This window comes from Chiloscyllium plagiosum, chromosome 11, assembly GCF_004010195.1.
Source record: "Chiloscyllium plagiosum isolate BGI_BamShark_2017 chromosome 11, ASM401019v2, whole genome shotgun sequence".
Classification (NCBI taxonomy): Eukaryota; Metazoa; Chordata; class Chondrichthyes; order Orectolobiformes; family Hemiscylliidae; genus Chiloscyllium; species Chiloscyllium plagiosum.
Window position 1 is genome coordinate 1,835,550 of NC_057720.1, and position 17,887 is coordinate 1,853,436.

The 17,887-nt window shown below is 47.4% G+C and overlaps 1 protein-coding gene across 5 annotated transcripts in view; it reads right to left on the minus strand.

Annotated features, from left to right (window-relative positions):
- The window catches only part of LOC122554098 (choline transporter-like protein 5), a 281,888-nt gene that overhangs the window by 82,930 nt on the left and 181,071 nt on the right, over positions 1-17,887 (minus strand). For 3 of the 5 annotated variants that reach the window (XM_043698569.1, XM_043698568.1, XM_043698570.1), the window contains exons 5-9: positions 11,641-11,725; positions 9,329-9,457; positions 6,735-6,795; positions 3,515-3,638; positions 758-790 (exon numbers count right to left, since the gene is read on the minus strand). In XM_043698569.1, the coding sequence (XP_043554504.1) occupies positions 758-790; positions 3,515-3,638; positions 6,735-6,795; positions 9,329-9,457; positions 11,641-11,725 (432 nt within the window). The remainder of the gene's footprint in view (positions 1-757; positions 791-3,514; positions 3,639-6,734; positions 6,796-9,328; positions 9,458-11,640; positions 11,726-17,887) is intronic. The other 2 variants (XM_043698571.1, XM_043698572.1) reach the window with 1 other exon arrangement.

A 17,887-nucleotide genomic window follows, 5' to 3' on the forward strand; every position in this document is an offset into this window, starting at 1 on the left:
GTGGGAGTGGGTCCCACATTTCCCCCCGTCTCTGTGGGAATGAGTCCCACATTCCACCCCTCCTCTCCCTTTGGGAGTGAGTCTCACATTCCCCCCCCTCGTCTTTGTGGGAATGAGTCCCATATTCTCTCTACTTTCTGGGAGACGGATTCCTGACTGCATTTATTAGGGATTATCTTATACAAAAGGCCCTGAGTTCTGGTCTCCTCCTCTGAAACATCCCTCTCCCTGATGATGACGAAATCCTTGCAGGAATTGAACGAGCTCTGTCAAGTCACTCCTCAACCTCCTTTTATCTGGAGAACTCAGTCACAGCCCATTCACCCTCTGCTGAAAGGTAGAAACTTTTCAAACCTTTGTACTTAAATATTGTTCCACCTTCTCTGATGTCTCAATATCTTGTTTCGAATATGGTGGTCAGAAGTTTGCACAATATTCCAAGTGTAAACTAAACAAGATTTCGAACAAGTTTCACACAACTTGCTCTGCGGTGTAATTGTATTCCTGTTGGCCTGTTGAGCTTTACTCCCACTGATTTGTTGGCCTGTTGAGCTTTACTCCCATATCCCTCTGATCTTTCACCCCATTTCGACACTGAATTTCGCAAATATATCGGCACTGACCATCACGTCTCTGGTCCATACATTCCAACCAAACTCCAAGATTAACAAACTGAACAGCCAAACAGCTCATGCAGGTTTAACGCACACCAGCTCATTCCAAACTGTTAGGATTACACCAAAAATTATTGCAACACCTCTTGGATCCGTGGCGGATGGTGGTCACCTTGCTGTAAATTTAAAATAAAGACTATTTGTTATCACTGATGAAGAACATATTTATACTCACAGGAATAAATGCAAAACACCAAAGCCTAATGGAGGAGCCTTGGCTTGATTGAAGGAGATAAATCAAAATTACGCTGAGGTTGCAATCACTCCTGGCAACCCAATGTTTTTAATATATCTGTTGTTTCGAACTGAACATCTGTAACTGTGTCAGGTTGTAATTACACACTCCTGCCATGAGGAGGGGTGGGAGAGTGAACCTAACCATGACATGTTTACATTGACACTTGCAATGAGAAATAGGGGCACAAGATCAGGGAGGGAATACACATTAAGGTTTTATTAATTCATCCTTTGTAGATATTGCACAGTACATAGAGATAGTCTTAATGATCGTGGGTAGTCCTATGTTTTGGTCATGATGTGGAGGTGCCAGTGTTGGACTGGGGTGGACAAAGTTAGAAGTCACACAGTTATAAGACACCAGGTTACAGTCCAACAGATTCATTTGAAATCACAAGCTTTTGGAGCATTGCCCTTTTGTCAGCTGAGTAGATACTATCTACAAACTGAACACCAAGATCAGATTATTACACAGTTCCTGATTTTACTGAAAATATTTATTTTTTAGGACAATTTATTCAGTCCTGCTTCTCTTGACAGTTGGATATATCATCGCAGAAATCTGAGTCACAAAATTAATGATAGATCACACACTTCACAGAGGATTAATGACTGTGATATAATCTCATCAGTTCACAACTAGCAAATAACAGATGAACCTTTTTAAAATAATAACCAGACATGGCAGATGGTGACAGCTGAAAACCCTCACTCCTGAATGGCTCCGTAGCCCATCACTGCAATATTAACATGAAAGGTCATGGACACACACCTTTACACTGATTCCTGGGGAACAGGGCAATCAGGACAAGTAATGGAAACCAATAGATGCAGCAGAGTGCAATGCCTGATACTCCTTGGAGAATGCACAGTGCACAACAACATGTTTAAAAGGGATAAGCTGCGAAAGAGGTTTGGACATGCTGAAGGTGTAGAGTTTGGGGGAAGGGACTTACAGAGGGAGAGGATGATATAATATTCATTAGAATAGGGGATATAAAAGAATATTAGTGAACAGTGAGTCCAGAACAGATAGTAGACAAAATCCAGAAGAGGTAAAAGACTAATCATAGAACAGATACCAGAATAAATCTAGAGTATACAACATATCCATGCTAGAAAGGGCACCAGAACAATTCTAGAACAGTGTGAATCTTAAATATACAATAGATTCACTCGAGAGTAGTGAGTGAGTAAATCTAGAGCAGAAAGGAAGTGTAAATTTAGAACATACATCAGATTGATCTGAAGACAGGTAACAGAATAATCTCAGAGCATTTATCAGAATGAATCTAAAGCACAAAAGAGAATGGCTCTGGAGTAATGCTAGAGTAAATCTAGAATGGGAAATGAATGATTTAAAACAGGAATCAGAGTCAATCCAGAAGGGTCCTCAGTGGAAATTTAAAGCAGCTTTTAGAATAATTTGAGGATGGGACATCAGGATTTATTGAGAATAGCTAGAATTGAGTCAGAGTAAATTTAAAGGAGATGCCAGGGTAATCTAGTATAGGTGTCAGAGTAAGTATCAGAACATTGTAAAATTAGGTCTCAGCAACAAAGTGAATTCTCAAAGAATGACCCATGTTTCAACTGGCAAAATGGGAAGATTCGCTGAGGTTTCCCACTCTGACACTCTCCTGTTGGTGGAATAACTTTGGGAATACAGGATTGACGAGGCGGGGGGCAGCATTAGGAGGGAGCATGGTGTTTGTATAGTTCATGCTGCTTCACTCTTGAGGAGCTGCTACCTCTGCCCATCCCAAGTTACTCTTAGAAAATGTATTTTCTTTCCGATTGGTAACAGATTGACTTGATAAGACAGTTAATTACCACCAACCACCTTTGCATTGGGTGATAGTCACCCAGATGGGCACAGGAACCACAGTACACCCACTGACTTTTTATGACAATCCAACTTACACGGAGAATGAGTTTCTAATTCCCAGACTGTCTTTGGAACTGATTCTCAGCTCATTGCTTCTGAGCCACATGAACACCTTTGTCTGTCAGCAATTGAGACATTATCAAGCTGGCTATGGGAGACAAAGTGGAAACAAAGGCCATTCAGGCAATTCATGGGAAAGCTCAATGGAACAATGAGACAGCTGGTTTATTAAAGGCACAGGTTCTATACAACCCCCTCACAATGGGTATTTTACAACAGGCTGAATGGGAGACTCCAACAAGGGAGATCATAATGTCATAGAACCTTACAACATAGGTTGAGGCCATTTGGACCATCTTCCTGTGACAGCTCTTCAAAATATCTGCCCAATTAATTTCACTCCCTATTCCTGTCCCGTTGGCTGGCAATGCTTTCCTGTTTAAATATTTCCCCGGTCCCCATGTGAAAGTTCTGATTGAATCTGCTCCCACTGCCCTTTCAGGCAGCACCTTCCAGACCCCAACAACTCACTGTGTACAACAATTCCCCTCCCCTCCCCCTGGGGCTTTTCCCCGATTCCCTTCAATCTGTCTCCCTCTGCTCCCTCACCCTCCTGCCCCAGGAAACACTGTCTCCTGATTTACTCCATCAAACTCCCTTGGCGATTTCTCTGCGGTAAGGAGCTGGAAGGTTGCAGTCAGAAGGAGTGACTTACTTTGCTGCGTCTCGCAGATCTGTCACGTTGCGGGTTCTACCCTGGCCGTCTTTGAACGTGGTCTTGTTGGCCACCGTCAGAATTCCATTTTTGGTGGTAAAGTCAGGAAAGCAACGTCGCAGAACTGGTGAGGAAAAGGCAGAAGAAAATCATGAAGGGCTGGCCAGAAATCCTGCCACCCACGCTTAGTGATAAACCCAACAACAGCAATGTCTTTCCAGCTCCCACTGAACCCAATGGCTGAACATTTTCATAGGCATTCGGCCTAAATGGATCATTCTGGGATACAGGGAACTCCCCTCTTCATCTAACTCCATATCACACCCTTTGATTCTTTCATTACGGTCTATCCAGTGTCCCCTTTAAATCTGTCCAAACTATTCACCTCAACTACTCCCCATGGAAGTGAGTTCCTCAATCTACCCGCTGCTTGTGGTAAAGACATTCTTCCTGAATTCCGGACCAGATTCATTACTGATTGTCTCATACCTGTGACCTCTCATTTTAAACTACTCCACACTTTTCTTCAGTCGGCCCTATCAAATCACGTCAAATCAAATCATGTCATTTATCACTCCTGTCCTCAGCCTCTCCCCATGGCAGACCTGTGTATGATCAGATGCCTTCGGTTTAAGGTTAGAGAAGATTGGAGAAAGGATTTTTGACCCAGAGAGTACTGAAAATACACAACGTGCTGCCTGAGAGGGCGGTGGAGGTACAAACCTGGACATTTAAGAAGCACCTGGAGGAGTACTCAAAATACTGGGGAGGAGACGGCTATGGACAAAGTACAGGTAAATAGGATGAGTGTGGTCTGGCGTTTGTTGGTCGGCACAGACATGGTGGGCTGAAGGGCCTGTTTCAATGCTCCATGACCTTTTTCTACTTCTGGAAAAGTGGCCAACAAAACAGCTCAGACAATTAGAGCCTCTCAGGACTGAAACCAGTTGGATAAATCTTTCCTGCCTTATATTTTTATTTTCATTGACCTGTTCAGTGATATGATGACACACGTCTGGAGGAGGTGAGACTGGAACCCTGGTCCATTCCCAATGTGCCATGGGAACCCCCTCTCTCTGGCCTCTCATTCTTTCAAGGGAGGTGGGTGCCGCTGGCAAGATCAGCATTTGTTGCAAATTCCGAATCGCCCTGAACTGAGAGACTTGCTCAGGTATTTCACAGAGCACTGAAGAGTCCACCCCATTTAAAAGACAGATGAGGAGAATTTATTTTCTTGACGTCTGATCGGGAATTGGTGGAATTCACTGCCTCAGCACGTGGTGGATGTCAGGACACCCAGTAAATGGAAGGAGGAGACAGACAGACATTTCATGAGTGACGGTGATGGAGACCGGGCAGGAAGGTGGAATTGAAGCTCAGATGAGATCAGCCATGATCGTATTAAATGGTGGACAGTCTCGAGGGGCTGAATGGCCTCCTCCTGTAGCTAGTTCTGTTAAGTCTTTGTCACTATTTATTCCCCAGTGAACAATTCATTGTTTGATCACTGTTTGTAGAATCTTGCTTTGTGCAGACTGGCTGATTACAATATTCCCAGAATGGGAACAGTCCTCTCAAATCAACTGTAAAGGGCTTTGGGACATGGTGATCTCATCAAAGCTGCTACATAAATTCAAATCTATGTTCTTTAAGATGATGCTGTCTCCTTAACAATCGGCTTGATATCTTTATTAGATTGCTATCCTCTAAACATTATACTTCATACCATCACAGAGTTCCCTACAGTGTGGAAGCGGGTCATTTTGGCCATCAAGTTGACCCTGACCCCAGGAAGAGCATCCCACCCAGACCCAACAACTCCTCCCCCTCTACTCTATCCTTTTAACTCTGCATTTCCCATGGTTAATCCATCTAGCCTACACATCCCTGGGCACTATGGGCAATTTAGCATGGCCAATCCACCTAACCTGCATATCTTTGGATGTGGCAGGAAACCAGAGCACCCAGAGGAAACACAGGAAGAATGTGCAAACGCCACACAGACAGACGCTCGAGGGTGGGATCGAACCCGGATCCCTGGTGCTGAGTGGGAAGTCAGGTTGAGGTTGAATAGGACATCGGTGAGGCTGCTTATAGAGCATAGAACATAGTACAGCATAGCACAGTACATGCCCTTCAACCCACAATGTTGTGCTGAGCATATCTCTTAATCTGAGATCAACCTAACCTACACACCCCTCAATTTAATGCGTCCATGTGCTTGTCCAGCAGTCACTTAAATGTCCCTAATGTCTCTGACTCTACTACCACCACTGGCAGTGCATTCCACACACCCACCACTCTCTGTGTAAATAACTTATCTCTGACATCTCCCCTTTACCTTCCTCCAATCACCTTAAAATTATGATCCTTCATGACAGCCATTTCTGCTCTGGGGAAAAGTCTCCAGCTATCTTCTGGAATTCTGCGCCCAGTTCTGGCCCGCTAGTTAAAGGAAGGATATGATTAAGCTGGAGAGGGTTCAGGAGAGATTTCCCAGAATGTTGCCAGGTATGGATGGTCTGAGTTCTAAAGAAAGGTTGAAGAGGCTGGGACTTTTCTCACTGGAGCGCAGGAGGTTGAGAGGCGACCTGATAAAAGTTTATAAAATATTGAGAGGTATAGATAGATTCTATGGGAGGTTTTTTTTCCCTAGGATGGGAGATTTGAAGACTAGGGGGCACATTTGTAAGGTGAGAAGAGAGAGACTTAGACAAGACATGAGGGGAAAATTGTTTACACATGTGGAATGAACGTCCTGAGGAAGTGGTGGATGTGGGTACAGTTATAACATTTAAAAGACATTTGGATAAGTACATGAATAGGAAAGGTTTGGTGGGGAATGGGCCAGAGCAGGCAGTGGGATTAGATTAGTTTGGGATTATGTGCAGCACGGACTAGCTGGACTAACTCTAGTCTTTTTCCCACTGAAGAGCCTGCCAAAGGTAATCGACATATTTCTTCACTGTGTTACGGTCAATTTAGCTCCACAACTTTGCGTGGGCTGATCATGCAATCTCCCACTCAGAAAATGGCAGGAATTGTGGGCAGGGGACTTTCATTCAACACATGATTTCTGAACTCATGCCCCATGCAATTGTGGCCTGGATGGTGAACTTGCTTCCTACCAACTCCCTCCCTTGTTCCCTCCCCCACCACTCAGGACAACTAAGTACTAAATCCAGGGCAGTGCTGCATCAAAGGAAGGTATGATACGTACAGGGTCGGCTGGGAACAATCATTGATGGGCAGTCTTCATCTCGAGTCACCTGGGCAGCAGACTATAATAGAAAGGACAACACAAGGAAGGGGTTAACAGGACGTCAAATAAGCACTCAGTCATATCGAGCTGGAGTGTTACTCAAAAAAAGACACATTTTGTTGAAGTTTCTCATCTTGCACTAATCAGGACACTTCACAAGAATACCAGCTCATGGTGATTTTAGACTGCATGAAAGAAGACTGCTGATTGGTTGGCAAGTGGATTCTGGTAGGGACATTGCCATTACAAATGCTTCAGCTTCAATAAACTGTGTCTCTTTTGGCAATAGTCAAGATGGATAATACTTCGTGAAATGGTCATCAGAATGCAGCAAGATCCTGGTACAGACAGAGACAAGAAAGGTCACCTCATTCATCAGTCCAAAAGAGCGCAACATATTACATGGCATTGTCAAGTCATCTAAAATCACAAAAAACACTCCACAAGAGGTACTGTCCTTCAAAGGATTTGCTTGGGTGAAGGGGTTTACACACAGTTCTGTTCTCCAAAGAGGTAAAAATATTTCAGGACAATGATGAAGACATCAGAAAAATGGTCAGAGTAAAGCAGCACTGAGAAGGTTATGACACTGAACAGCCCAGAGCTCTCTCCCGCTGAACAGCGGCAATTGTGAGGAAGCTGACACCAGTTTTGCAAATGTAAAAGTGGTTAAAAAGGGTAAAAATAGCCAAGATGTCTCCAGTTGTGGGGAAGACTACAATGAAGGCATATAAATGGAAGGTGGTCCTGAATAAATCCAACAGTGAGATCAAGAGAAACTGCTTTACCCAGAATGTGGGACACTCACCCCCAGGGAGGGGGCGAGGGGAAATGTGGGAGTCACTCCCACAGGGAGGGGGTGAGGGGGAATATTGTGGACACATTGAGGGGGAAGCTGGATAAACACACGAGGGCGAAAGGAATCAAAGGGTCTGCTGACAGGGGGAGGTGACGAGGGAAGAAACTTTCTCCATTCAACATAAAACACGTCACAGTAGCTGTGACAATGTGAAAGATTTAAGAGCAATCATTCTCTCCATAAAAAGACACAAAGCATTAATAGATCATTAATGTTGGCATTACTGTCGATAAATAATCTACTATTTACCCCTTTGCAGCTTATCAACCTCTTCCAGGTTACACAGACAGAAGGGTGTGATTTTCAACTTTATTCAACAGAGTGCCACACAAATTGGAAGAATTTATGAGGAGAATCACCTTTAAATCTCACCTTGGGACTACTCACTGGGTGGTACATTGATGTTAAAGCTGGCGTTGAACAAACTGCAACTGGGTTAAGGAACATCATTAACAAGCATCTCGTCAAAGAATTCAAATTTGAATTAGAATTAGGTTTTAGTGTTATGTGTACTCAAGTACAGGAGTACAGTGGAAAGTGTACAAAGCCACCATTTCTGGCACCATCTTAGGTACAAAAGTACCCAGGTACAAAACCTTAGGGACAAAATAGAACAATAATGAAATGAGCATGTGACTTTGGTGTAAACATTAAGGAGCATCAAACAGAACTTAGCTGCAGCGAGCTGAAGGCCGAGATATTTAAAATAAATAAAGCTATCAAGAGCAGACAAAGGGAGCATCAGTGGAAGGAGGTTGTGAAGTTGGAGTATTAGAAAGATTAATGTGAGGTGCTGTATTCTGAAAAGAAACTGAATCCCGCTGTGGGGTTGGCACTCGCTCCTGTTGGCTGAGAGAGCTGCTTTACCCAACAACTTACCAATCACTCAACCCACCAGGATCAAGTCGCCCCATCCCCAGTGCCTGCTGTTCACCACAAACCGTTAACAAGGGGATCACTGGTCCCGAAACGATAACTCTGATCTCACTCCAGGGTGGAGAGGTCGGTCACTAGGGGGCACAGAATCAACGTGCTTTTGGGGGGTGGGGGGGGGGGGGGGGGGGGTGGTATTTACAAGTGACATGCTGGGGTGGTGAGCGCCTGGAACACACTGCCAGAGGTGATGGTGGAAGCAGACACAATAGCAGCTTTCAAGAAACACCCAGCCAATTACAGGAATAGGAAGGGAATAGAGGGATACAGATCCTGTCAATGAAGACAATTTTAATATGGAAGGGCAAAATGTGTCAGCACAGGCTTGGAGGGCCGAAGGGCCTGTTCCAATGTTGTAATGTTCTTTGTTCTTGTTCTTAGTGCTTTGGGTTTTTTACCTTGAGGTGAAGGGAAAGCAGTGAATGCAATACATCTGAATTTCCAAAAGGTATCCAGTGCCACATGGCAGTTGGTTAGAAATGATTGAGGCTGATGGGATTTTGGCAGAATGGAGTATAAATAGCACACAGAGGATCAGTACAGATGAGAATTTCTCAGGGACTGGTCAAACTGGTTCAAGGTGATTTAATCGATAAGCTGAATGAGGATGTGAGGGAGAAAGGAATGGAAGGATGGAATGTCAGGGTGACTCAAAGAGGGAGTGGCAGGATAAACACAAACCAGATGGGTCAAAGTCCTGTTCCAGTTCTGGAGATGCCAAATTAATTCTACCTCCTTTAGTCCACACGATGGGACCCACCTTTCGAGGGGTGTTGTAGCCAGGTTGACAAAACTGACGGTAATATTCCCAGGCGGTTTTGTTCCATCTATAATTATATTTCACATCGATATATCGGGAAAACTGACTCGGACACTTCTCAACGCAAAGCTGGATATAAAAAGACAAATGTATAAATTACAACTTTTAAAATCTTCAATTCCAAACCACTCACAGGAACAAATTACAGATGACCAAAGATGACGGGAAAGGAAATTACAGGAAACAGGCACGCTCCCAAACTTTGTTGCCAGCACTCAGAATGTTCACTTCCGAGCATCCTGGACACAAGGGTCAACTGTGTGCAACAGGGAATAAGGTCATAACTCTCCACTACAAATTCAGCACAGAATGTCCTCCAGGACTGAGGGAGCGCCATACAGTCCAAGGGTCCATACTGAGGGAGTGCCGCACTGTCAGAGGGTCAGTGCTGAGGGAGTGCTGCACTGTCAGAGGGTCAGTACTGAGGGAGTGCCGCACTGTCAGAGGGTCAGTGCTAAGGGAGCACTGCACTGTCAGAGGGTCAGTACTGAGGGAGTGCTGCACTGTCGGAGGGTCAATGCTGAGGGAGCGCTGCACTGTCAGAGGGTCATTGCTGAGGGAGTGCTGCACTGTCGAAGGTTCAATGCTGAAGGAGTGCTGCACTGTCGGAGGGTCAGTGCTGAGGGAGTGCCGCACTGGCAGAGGGTGAGTGCTGAGGGAGTGCTGCACTGTCAGAGGGTCAGTGCTGAGGGAGTGCTGCACTGTCGGAGGGTCAATGCTGAGGGAGTGTCGCACTGTCGGAGGGTCAGTGCTGAGGGAGTGCCTCACTGTTGGACGATCAATGCTGAGAGAGTGCCGCACTGTCGGAGGGTCAGTGCGGAGGGAGTGCCGCATTGTCGGAGGGTCAGTGCTGAGGGAGTGCCGCACTGCGGAGGGTCAGTGCTGAGGGAGGGCCTCACTGTTAGAGGGTCAGTGCTGAGGGAGTGCTGCACTGTCAGAGGGTCAGTGCTGAGGCAGTGCCGCACAGTCAGAGGATCAGTGCTGAGGGAGTGCTGCACTGTCAGAGGGTCAGTGCTGAGGGGGTGCTGCACTATCAGAGGGTCAGTGCTGAGGCAGTGCCGCACAGTCAGAGGGTCAGTGCTGAGGGAATGCCGCACTGTCAGAGGGTCAGTACTGAGGACGTGCCCCACTGTCAGAGGGTCATTGCTGAGGGAGTGCCACACAGAGGATCAGTGCTGAGGGAGTGCCGCACTGTCAGAGGATAAGTGCTGAGGCAGTGCCGCACTGTTGGAGGGTCAGTACTGAGGGTGTGCTGCACTGTCCAAGGGTCAGTGCTGAGGCAGTGCCGCACAGTCATAGGGTCAGTGCTGAGGGTGTACCGCACTGTCAGATGGTCAGTGCTGAGGGAGTGCCGCACTGTCAGAGGGTCAGTACTGAGGACGTGCCCTACTATCAGAGGGTCATTGCTGAGGGAGTGCCGCACAGAGGTCAGTACTGAGGGAGTGCCGCACTGTCAGAGGGTCAGTACTGAGGGAGTGCTGCAATGGGAGGGTCAGTGCTGAGGGAGTGTCGCACTGTCGGAGGGTCAGCGCTGAGGGAGTGCCACACTGTCAGAGGGTCAGTGCTGAAGGAGTGCCGCACTGTCAGAGTGTTAGTGCCGAGGGAGTGTCGCACTGTCAGAGGGTCAGTACTGAGGGAGTGCCACAATGTCAGAGGGTCAGTTCTGAGGGAGTGCCGCAATGGGAGGGTCAGTGCTGAGGGAGTGTCGCACTATCGGGAGGGTCAGTGCTGAGGGAGTGGCACACTGTCAGAGGGTCAGTACTGAGGGAGTGCTGCACTATCGGAGGGTAGAACTGAGGGGGTGCTGCACTGTCAGAGGGTCAGTACTGAGGGAGTGCCGCACTGTCAGAGGGTCAGAACTCAGGGAGTGCTGCACTGCCAGAGGGTCAGTGCTAAGGGAGCACTGGACTGTCAGAGGATCAGTACTGAGGGAGTGCCACAGTGTCAGAGGGTCAGTGCTGAGAGAGTGCCGCAATGGGGGGGTCAGTGCTGAGGGAGTGTCGCACTGTCGGAGGGTCAGCGCTGAGGGAGTGCCGCACTGTCGGAGCGTCAATGCTGAGGGAGTGCCACACTGTCAGAGGGTCAGTGCTGAAAGAGTGCCGCACTGTCAGAGGGTCAGTGCTGAGGGAGAGCCGCACTGTCGGAGGGTCAGTACTGAGGGTGTGCCACACAGTCAGAGGGTCCGTGCTGACAGAGTGCCACACTGTTGGAGGGTCATTACTGAGTTGCACTGCTAGACCCTTGAGTCCTACCTGTTTTGTTGGGCATTGCAGGTTGATGAGAACCGCAGGGCTTGCACACTTCAGGATGTTGAAGTAGAATAAAATGGTCTTGTTCCTGAAAGAGATTGGGGCAAATATCAGGGACACCTTTCCAATTGATGATTGTATAATGGAAGGAAAAGGGTCTGTCAGTGCATTACCAATACCATTAACACTTCAAACCTGGCACATGTAACAAAATCTCATTTGAGCCTGGTCACTAAAGAACCTTGATTTGAATTTCAAATGAGTCAGTTTGCCTCGGGACTAACCTATCTGCTGCCCACAGACTTAGAAAGCAATCTTAATATTTTATTGTTCGTGTTCAATTCCTTCCATCAATCCACCAGCATCCCGTCTACCGCCTCCACCTCTTCCACTCTTCCTCCATTCCCTCCAGCTCACCACTCCACCGCAGCAACACTTCCAGTTTCTGGAATCTCCTGACACCAGCATTCCTTCCTGATCACTTCATCAACCCTCTCCTCTCTGACATCTCCAGTTTTACTCACTGCACCATCAGTGGCCATGCATTCGGCTGTCTGAGCCCTCGGCTACTGCTGAAGGGCCCTCAGCCTCTTCAACTCCCACTGTATCTCTCTCTCTGTCATTCTCTTTCTCGTCTCTCTGACTATGGGTGGCACGGTGGCTCACAGTGCCAGGCCCCTGGGTTTGATTCCATCCTCAAGTGACTATCTGTGTGGAGTTTGCACATTCTCCCCGTGTCTGCTTGGGCTTTCTCCTGGTGCTCCAGTTTACTCCCACAATGCAAAGATGTGCAGGTTAGGGTGAATTGGCCATATTAAATTGCCCATAATGTTCAGGGATGTGGAGGTAAAGGGTAGTGGTCAGGGGTAAATTTGGAGTAATAGGGTAGGGGAATGGGTTTGGGTGGGATACTCTTTGGAGGGTTGGTGTGGAATTGCTGGGCCGAAGGGTCTGTTTCCACATTGTAAGGATTCTAATTCTCTCAGTCCCCCTGTCTTTCCTCTTGTTCTCTCATTGCTTTCTTTTGTCTCGCTCTTTATCTTTCAGTCTATCTCTCCCCCTCTTTCTTCACTCCATCTCTCTGCTCTCGCTGTCTCTGTTGTTCTCTTTTCTTCTCACTCTCTCCTTCCTCTTGCTCTAACTGTTTCCTCTTGATTTCCACCTGAAATCGCTCTTGAAAATGGAATTCTTTGGTTGAGCTTTTCAAAGCCAACCCAGGAAATCTTGGGAGTTTACAGGAATCTGATAATGAAAGACTGGGGAATGAAACAGTAGGAACATTGCAGGGGGCGGTTGGCTGGATTTATAATGGATGGATGATCCCGATGAAGGTGATTGAATTTCCCGAAGAGATGACTCCAGTGCTGGCGATAGTGATGGATGATCTGCAGATAAAAACTTTCTCAAGAGACAGTGTACAAAGCCTGGAGCTCAGGGAACGGAAGGTAAATTAGTGGCATGAATCAGGGCATGTTCCCAAAATGTCAGCATGTGAGTGATATCACAGGGATCCATGATTTGTAAATGATGTGGACGATAAAAAGCACAGATACATCACAAATTTGCCGATGACACAGGGACAGATGACACAGTGAGCACTGAGCACGCTCAGATACATTCCGTCATAGCTCCGGGGCAGACGGGAATAGAACCCAGCCCATAGAGAGGGAGAACCGCCCCCACATCATCAGACCCTGGAGCCAGGACAGGAGTCAGCATCAAATCACAGGACAGTACGGGAGCAAATAGGTTTCAAATGTGACCTCGACCACTGAGAACCGAATTCAGCTCTGTCAGTGGGGCTTTGTAAACGGTGACAAATGAGACACAGTCATGATGAAACAGACTTTGCTGAGAGTTCCAGGTGTACAGATCACAGAAATATCATCAATAGGCACAGGAAATGACCCAAGAGGATGAAGGGATCTGCGCTTGACACCTCGACAGGAAGGTGACACAGGCCACGCCTGCAGCAGAAGCTGACAGACTGCGTGGCAGGAAACCCAGGGACTGCAGATGCTGGACATCAGAGTTTAGATCAGAGTGGTGCTGGGAAAGCACAGCAGGTCAGGGCAAGAGCCCTTCATCGGTCATTCCTGATGAAGGGCTTTTGCCAGAAACGTCGATTTTCCTGCTCCTCGGATGCTGCCTGACCTGCTGTGCTTTTCCAGCACCACTCTAATCTAGGCAGGAACAGCAAAGTAACAGAATTCACCAGAGGCCCAGCCCTGATCCCCTCCTATTGACCTGGGTTGCGGGAGTAAATGCTGCCCCTGTCGGCTACACCCACATCCCATGGTAGAATAAGAACAATGTTATTCCAGCAGTACGGCACAGCACTCCACGTTATACACTGGACACCCGACAACAAGAGAAAAGGTTCGCAATGTCGCAGAAGTCAGCACTTTGTTGGATCATCCCATCACAGCACTGAACTTCCCACAGTGCAAACTTCCCTCAGCACTAACCCTCTCACAGTGCGGCACTCCCTCAGCACTGACCCTCTGACAATGCCGCACTCCCTCAGCACTGACCCTCTGACAATGCGGCACTACCTCAGTACTGACCCTCTGACAGTACAGCACTCCCTCAGTACTGACCCTCTGACAGTGCGGCACTCCCTCAGCACTGACCCTCTGACAGTGCGGCACTCCCTCAGTACTGACCCTCCAGCAGTGCGGTGCTCCCTCAGCACTAACCCTCTGACAGTGCGGCACTCCCTCAGTACTGACCTTCCAGCAGTGTGGCACTCCCTCAGCACTGACTCTCTGACAGTGTGGCACTCCCTCAGCACTGACCCTCAGTGTGGCACTCCCTCAGTACTCACCCTCTGACATTGCAGCACTCCCTCAGTACTGACCCTCTGACAGTGCGGCACTCCCTCAGCACTGACCCTCTGACAGTGCGGTACTCCATCAATACTCACTCTCTGGCAGTGCGGCACTCCCTCAGCACTGACCATCCAACAGTGCGGTACTCCTTCAGTACTGATCCTCCGACAATGCGGCACTCCCTCAGCACTGACCCTCCAACAGTGTGGCACTCCCTTGGTAGTGACCCTCTGACAATGCGGCACTACCTCAGTACTGACCCTCTGACAGTGCGGCACTCCCTCAGCACTGACCCTCTGACAGTGCGGCACTCCCTCAGTACTGACCTTCTGACAGTGCGGCACTACCTCAGTACTGACCCTCTGACAGTGCGGCACTCCCTTGGTAGTGACCCTCTGACATTGCAGCACTCCCTCAGTACTGACCCTCTGACAGTGCGGCACTCCCTCAGCACTGACCCTCTGACAGTGCGGCACTCCCTCAGCACTGACCATCCAACAGTGCGGTACTCCTTCAGTACTGACCCTCCGACAATGCGGCACTCCCTCAGCACTGACCCTCCAACAGTGCGGCACTCCCTTGGTAGTGACCCTCTGACAGTGCAGCACTTCCTCAGTCGTGACACCCTGACAATGTTACACTCTCTCACCTTCAGTGATCTGTGCAGATACGCTTGGAGGTCTCTCCCTGCTGCTAGCCCTCCTGGTATACTCTCAATAATTATCTAGTCCCTTGATTGCCTTGCCCTTGGTGAATGCATTGCCTCACTCTTTTCCAGATTGAATGCCATTGTCATGTTTCCACCCACACTGCGCTTGGGAGTCTCACTGGAAACACCTTTACATCCTCTGAAACTTGCATTGACTAGAATCCTTCATTTCTTGTCACTGAGCCAATTTTGGATCCGACATGTCACGTTCCCCTGTTTCCTTTGGACTTCAAGCTCTCGGACCAGATGTGTCAGGGACCTTGTCAAATTCCGTATTAAAATGTGTGGAGTCAACACCTACTGCACTACCTTCATCAATCCTTGTTCCTTTCTCAAAACATTTAATTAAGTTAGTAAGACATGACCTTCCTTTAACAGCAGCCTACTAACGACCCCTGACTAACCTGTCCATAGTTTATCCTCTCTCTTGTTATTGATTGCAGTCATTTACCCATCACCAAGGCCAGACTGATCAGCCCATCATTATTTGGTCTATCCCTTGCAGTCTTATTGCTTGTCATCCTCCAGTCATCCGGTCCTTCACCTGAATCAAGTAGGAACTGAAAAATGACCCTGACAATATCTGCGATTCACTTCCAGAATAGACTCTGATGTGACTGATCCAGCCGCGGTGATTTATCCACCTTCAAGGAGGTCAGGCCCTCCAGCAGTTCTCTTCACATTATGTTTATTTTATCAAATATTTCATTCTCCTCTTCTTTCATGAGAATGTCTCCAACATCCCTCTCCTAAATTCCTCATTTCACAACATGCCCACAACTTTTGCGTCTGACACACACGTTATTCTGTTCAAATCAGAGAGGCCCAACTCTTCCCTTAGTCACCCTCAAATGCACTGATGAAACATCTTACATTTTCCTTCATTTTACCAGCCTTCTGTTTTATTTGTCTGATTTCCTCATTTCCTTCCTGACGTCAGCCCTCCGTGTTCAATACTCCTCTGTCAGACTTTGTTTGAGATTGCCATCAGCTCTGTTTTCCTAACTGGTCATATACAGTTAGCTTCTGGATAGCAGAGGGGCAGGGGGTGGGTGGGGTGTGGAGGAGGAGGAGGAGTGGTGGGGGTGAGTGGGGAGCTGGGGCGTTTGGAGGGGGGGGCGTGTTCTGGATTTGGCAGTGCCAACCTTTCTCTCTATAAAAAGAATAAACCGTGCTGCGTTGTTCCACATCCCTCGAGTTCCTGCCTTACATTGGTCAATTTCCATTAATATTATTTTTAATTATTCATTCACAGGCCAGGCTCACATTTATTGCCCATCCCTAACAGCCCAAAGGACAGCTAAGAGTCAACCACATTGCTGTGGGTGTGGAGTCACATGTAGGCCAGACCAGGTAAGGACAGCAGATTCTTTCCCTAAAGGGCATTAGTAACCCAGACGGGATTTTCTAATAATCAATGGTAGCTTCATGGTTGATCATCAGACTCTTCATTCCAGATGTTTGTTTAACTGAATTCAAATTCCACCATCTGTCATGGTAGCATTCGAATCCAAGTCTCTGGAACATTACCTGGGCCTCTGGATTAACACTCGAGTGAAAATACCTCAAGGTTATCTCCAGTGACCCTTTATGGACCCTTGCTCAGCACAGACCTGAAACGTTCACTCTGATTTCTCTCCACAGATGCTGCCAGACCTGCTGAGCTTTTCCAGCAATTTCTGGTTTTGTTTCTGAATTCCAGCATCTGCAGCTTTTTTGGGGGTTTGTCGTCTTGTTTCCTGAGGGAATGATCCCAGATTTTCTCTGCTCCCCATGTCAGTGTTTCCTGCATCAGCCCCAAAATCATCCAACTTATTCTGGAAAGTTCTGTCCCTTGGACCCATAGAATTATTGAACCATAGATACAGTACAGAAGAGGTTCTTCAGTCGATCGAGTCTCTACCATCAAAATGACACCGCTACATGCACTAGTCCCACACACCCATGCTGGATCCATAGCCTTGGATTTTATGACATATCAAGTGCTGATCCAAGTACTTTTTAAAGTTTCAGGTTACCCACCTCAACTCCCCTCCCAGACAGTGCATTCCAGACCCCGACCATCCTCTGAGTGAAGAAACCTTTCCTCAAATCCCCTCTAAAGCCCCTGCCTTCTATTCATAAAAGGATATCCTGTCATAGCACTCTCTCCCACAAAGGGACATAGATGCCCTTTATTGACTGTATAAAATGACTTTTAACTACTAAGCATTTTGCAAGTAGTAGAAATCGTAGCAATATAGAAACTAGGGGCAGGAAGAGGCCATTTGGCCCATCAAACCTGCTCCCCCATTTCCATACAATCCTGGCTGATCCTCTGATTCCCCTATCTAGCCCTGTGAGCCCGCTCTGTCATTCAACATGATCACGGCTGATCATCCAAATTCTCCCCATACCCTATGATCTCATTAGCCCAAAGAAACATGTCTAATCCTTTCTTGAAAGCATTCAGTGTTTTCGCCTCAGCTGCCCTCTACAGCTGTGAATTCTACAGGCTCCCTACTGGTTCTGGATTCCCCAGGTCACTGGGAATATTTATGGGGAGGCAGGCCTAGTGTGTACTCTCTGTTCTCCAGGTTGGAATCTTGCAGTGCTGGATTCCTTGTGCTGTTGTCCCCCTGAAGACAGTACATCACAAACGGAGCTGGGAAGTGGGTCCAACAAACAGATGCAGATGGAATCTGACAGGAATTTTATATGACTGTCGCAT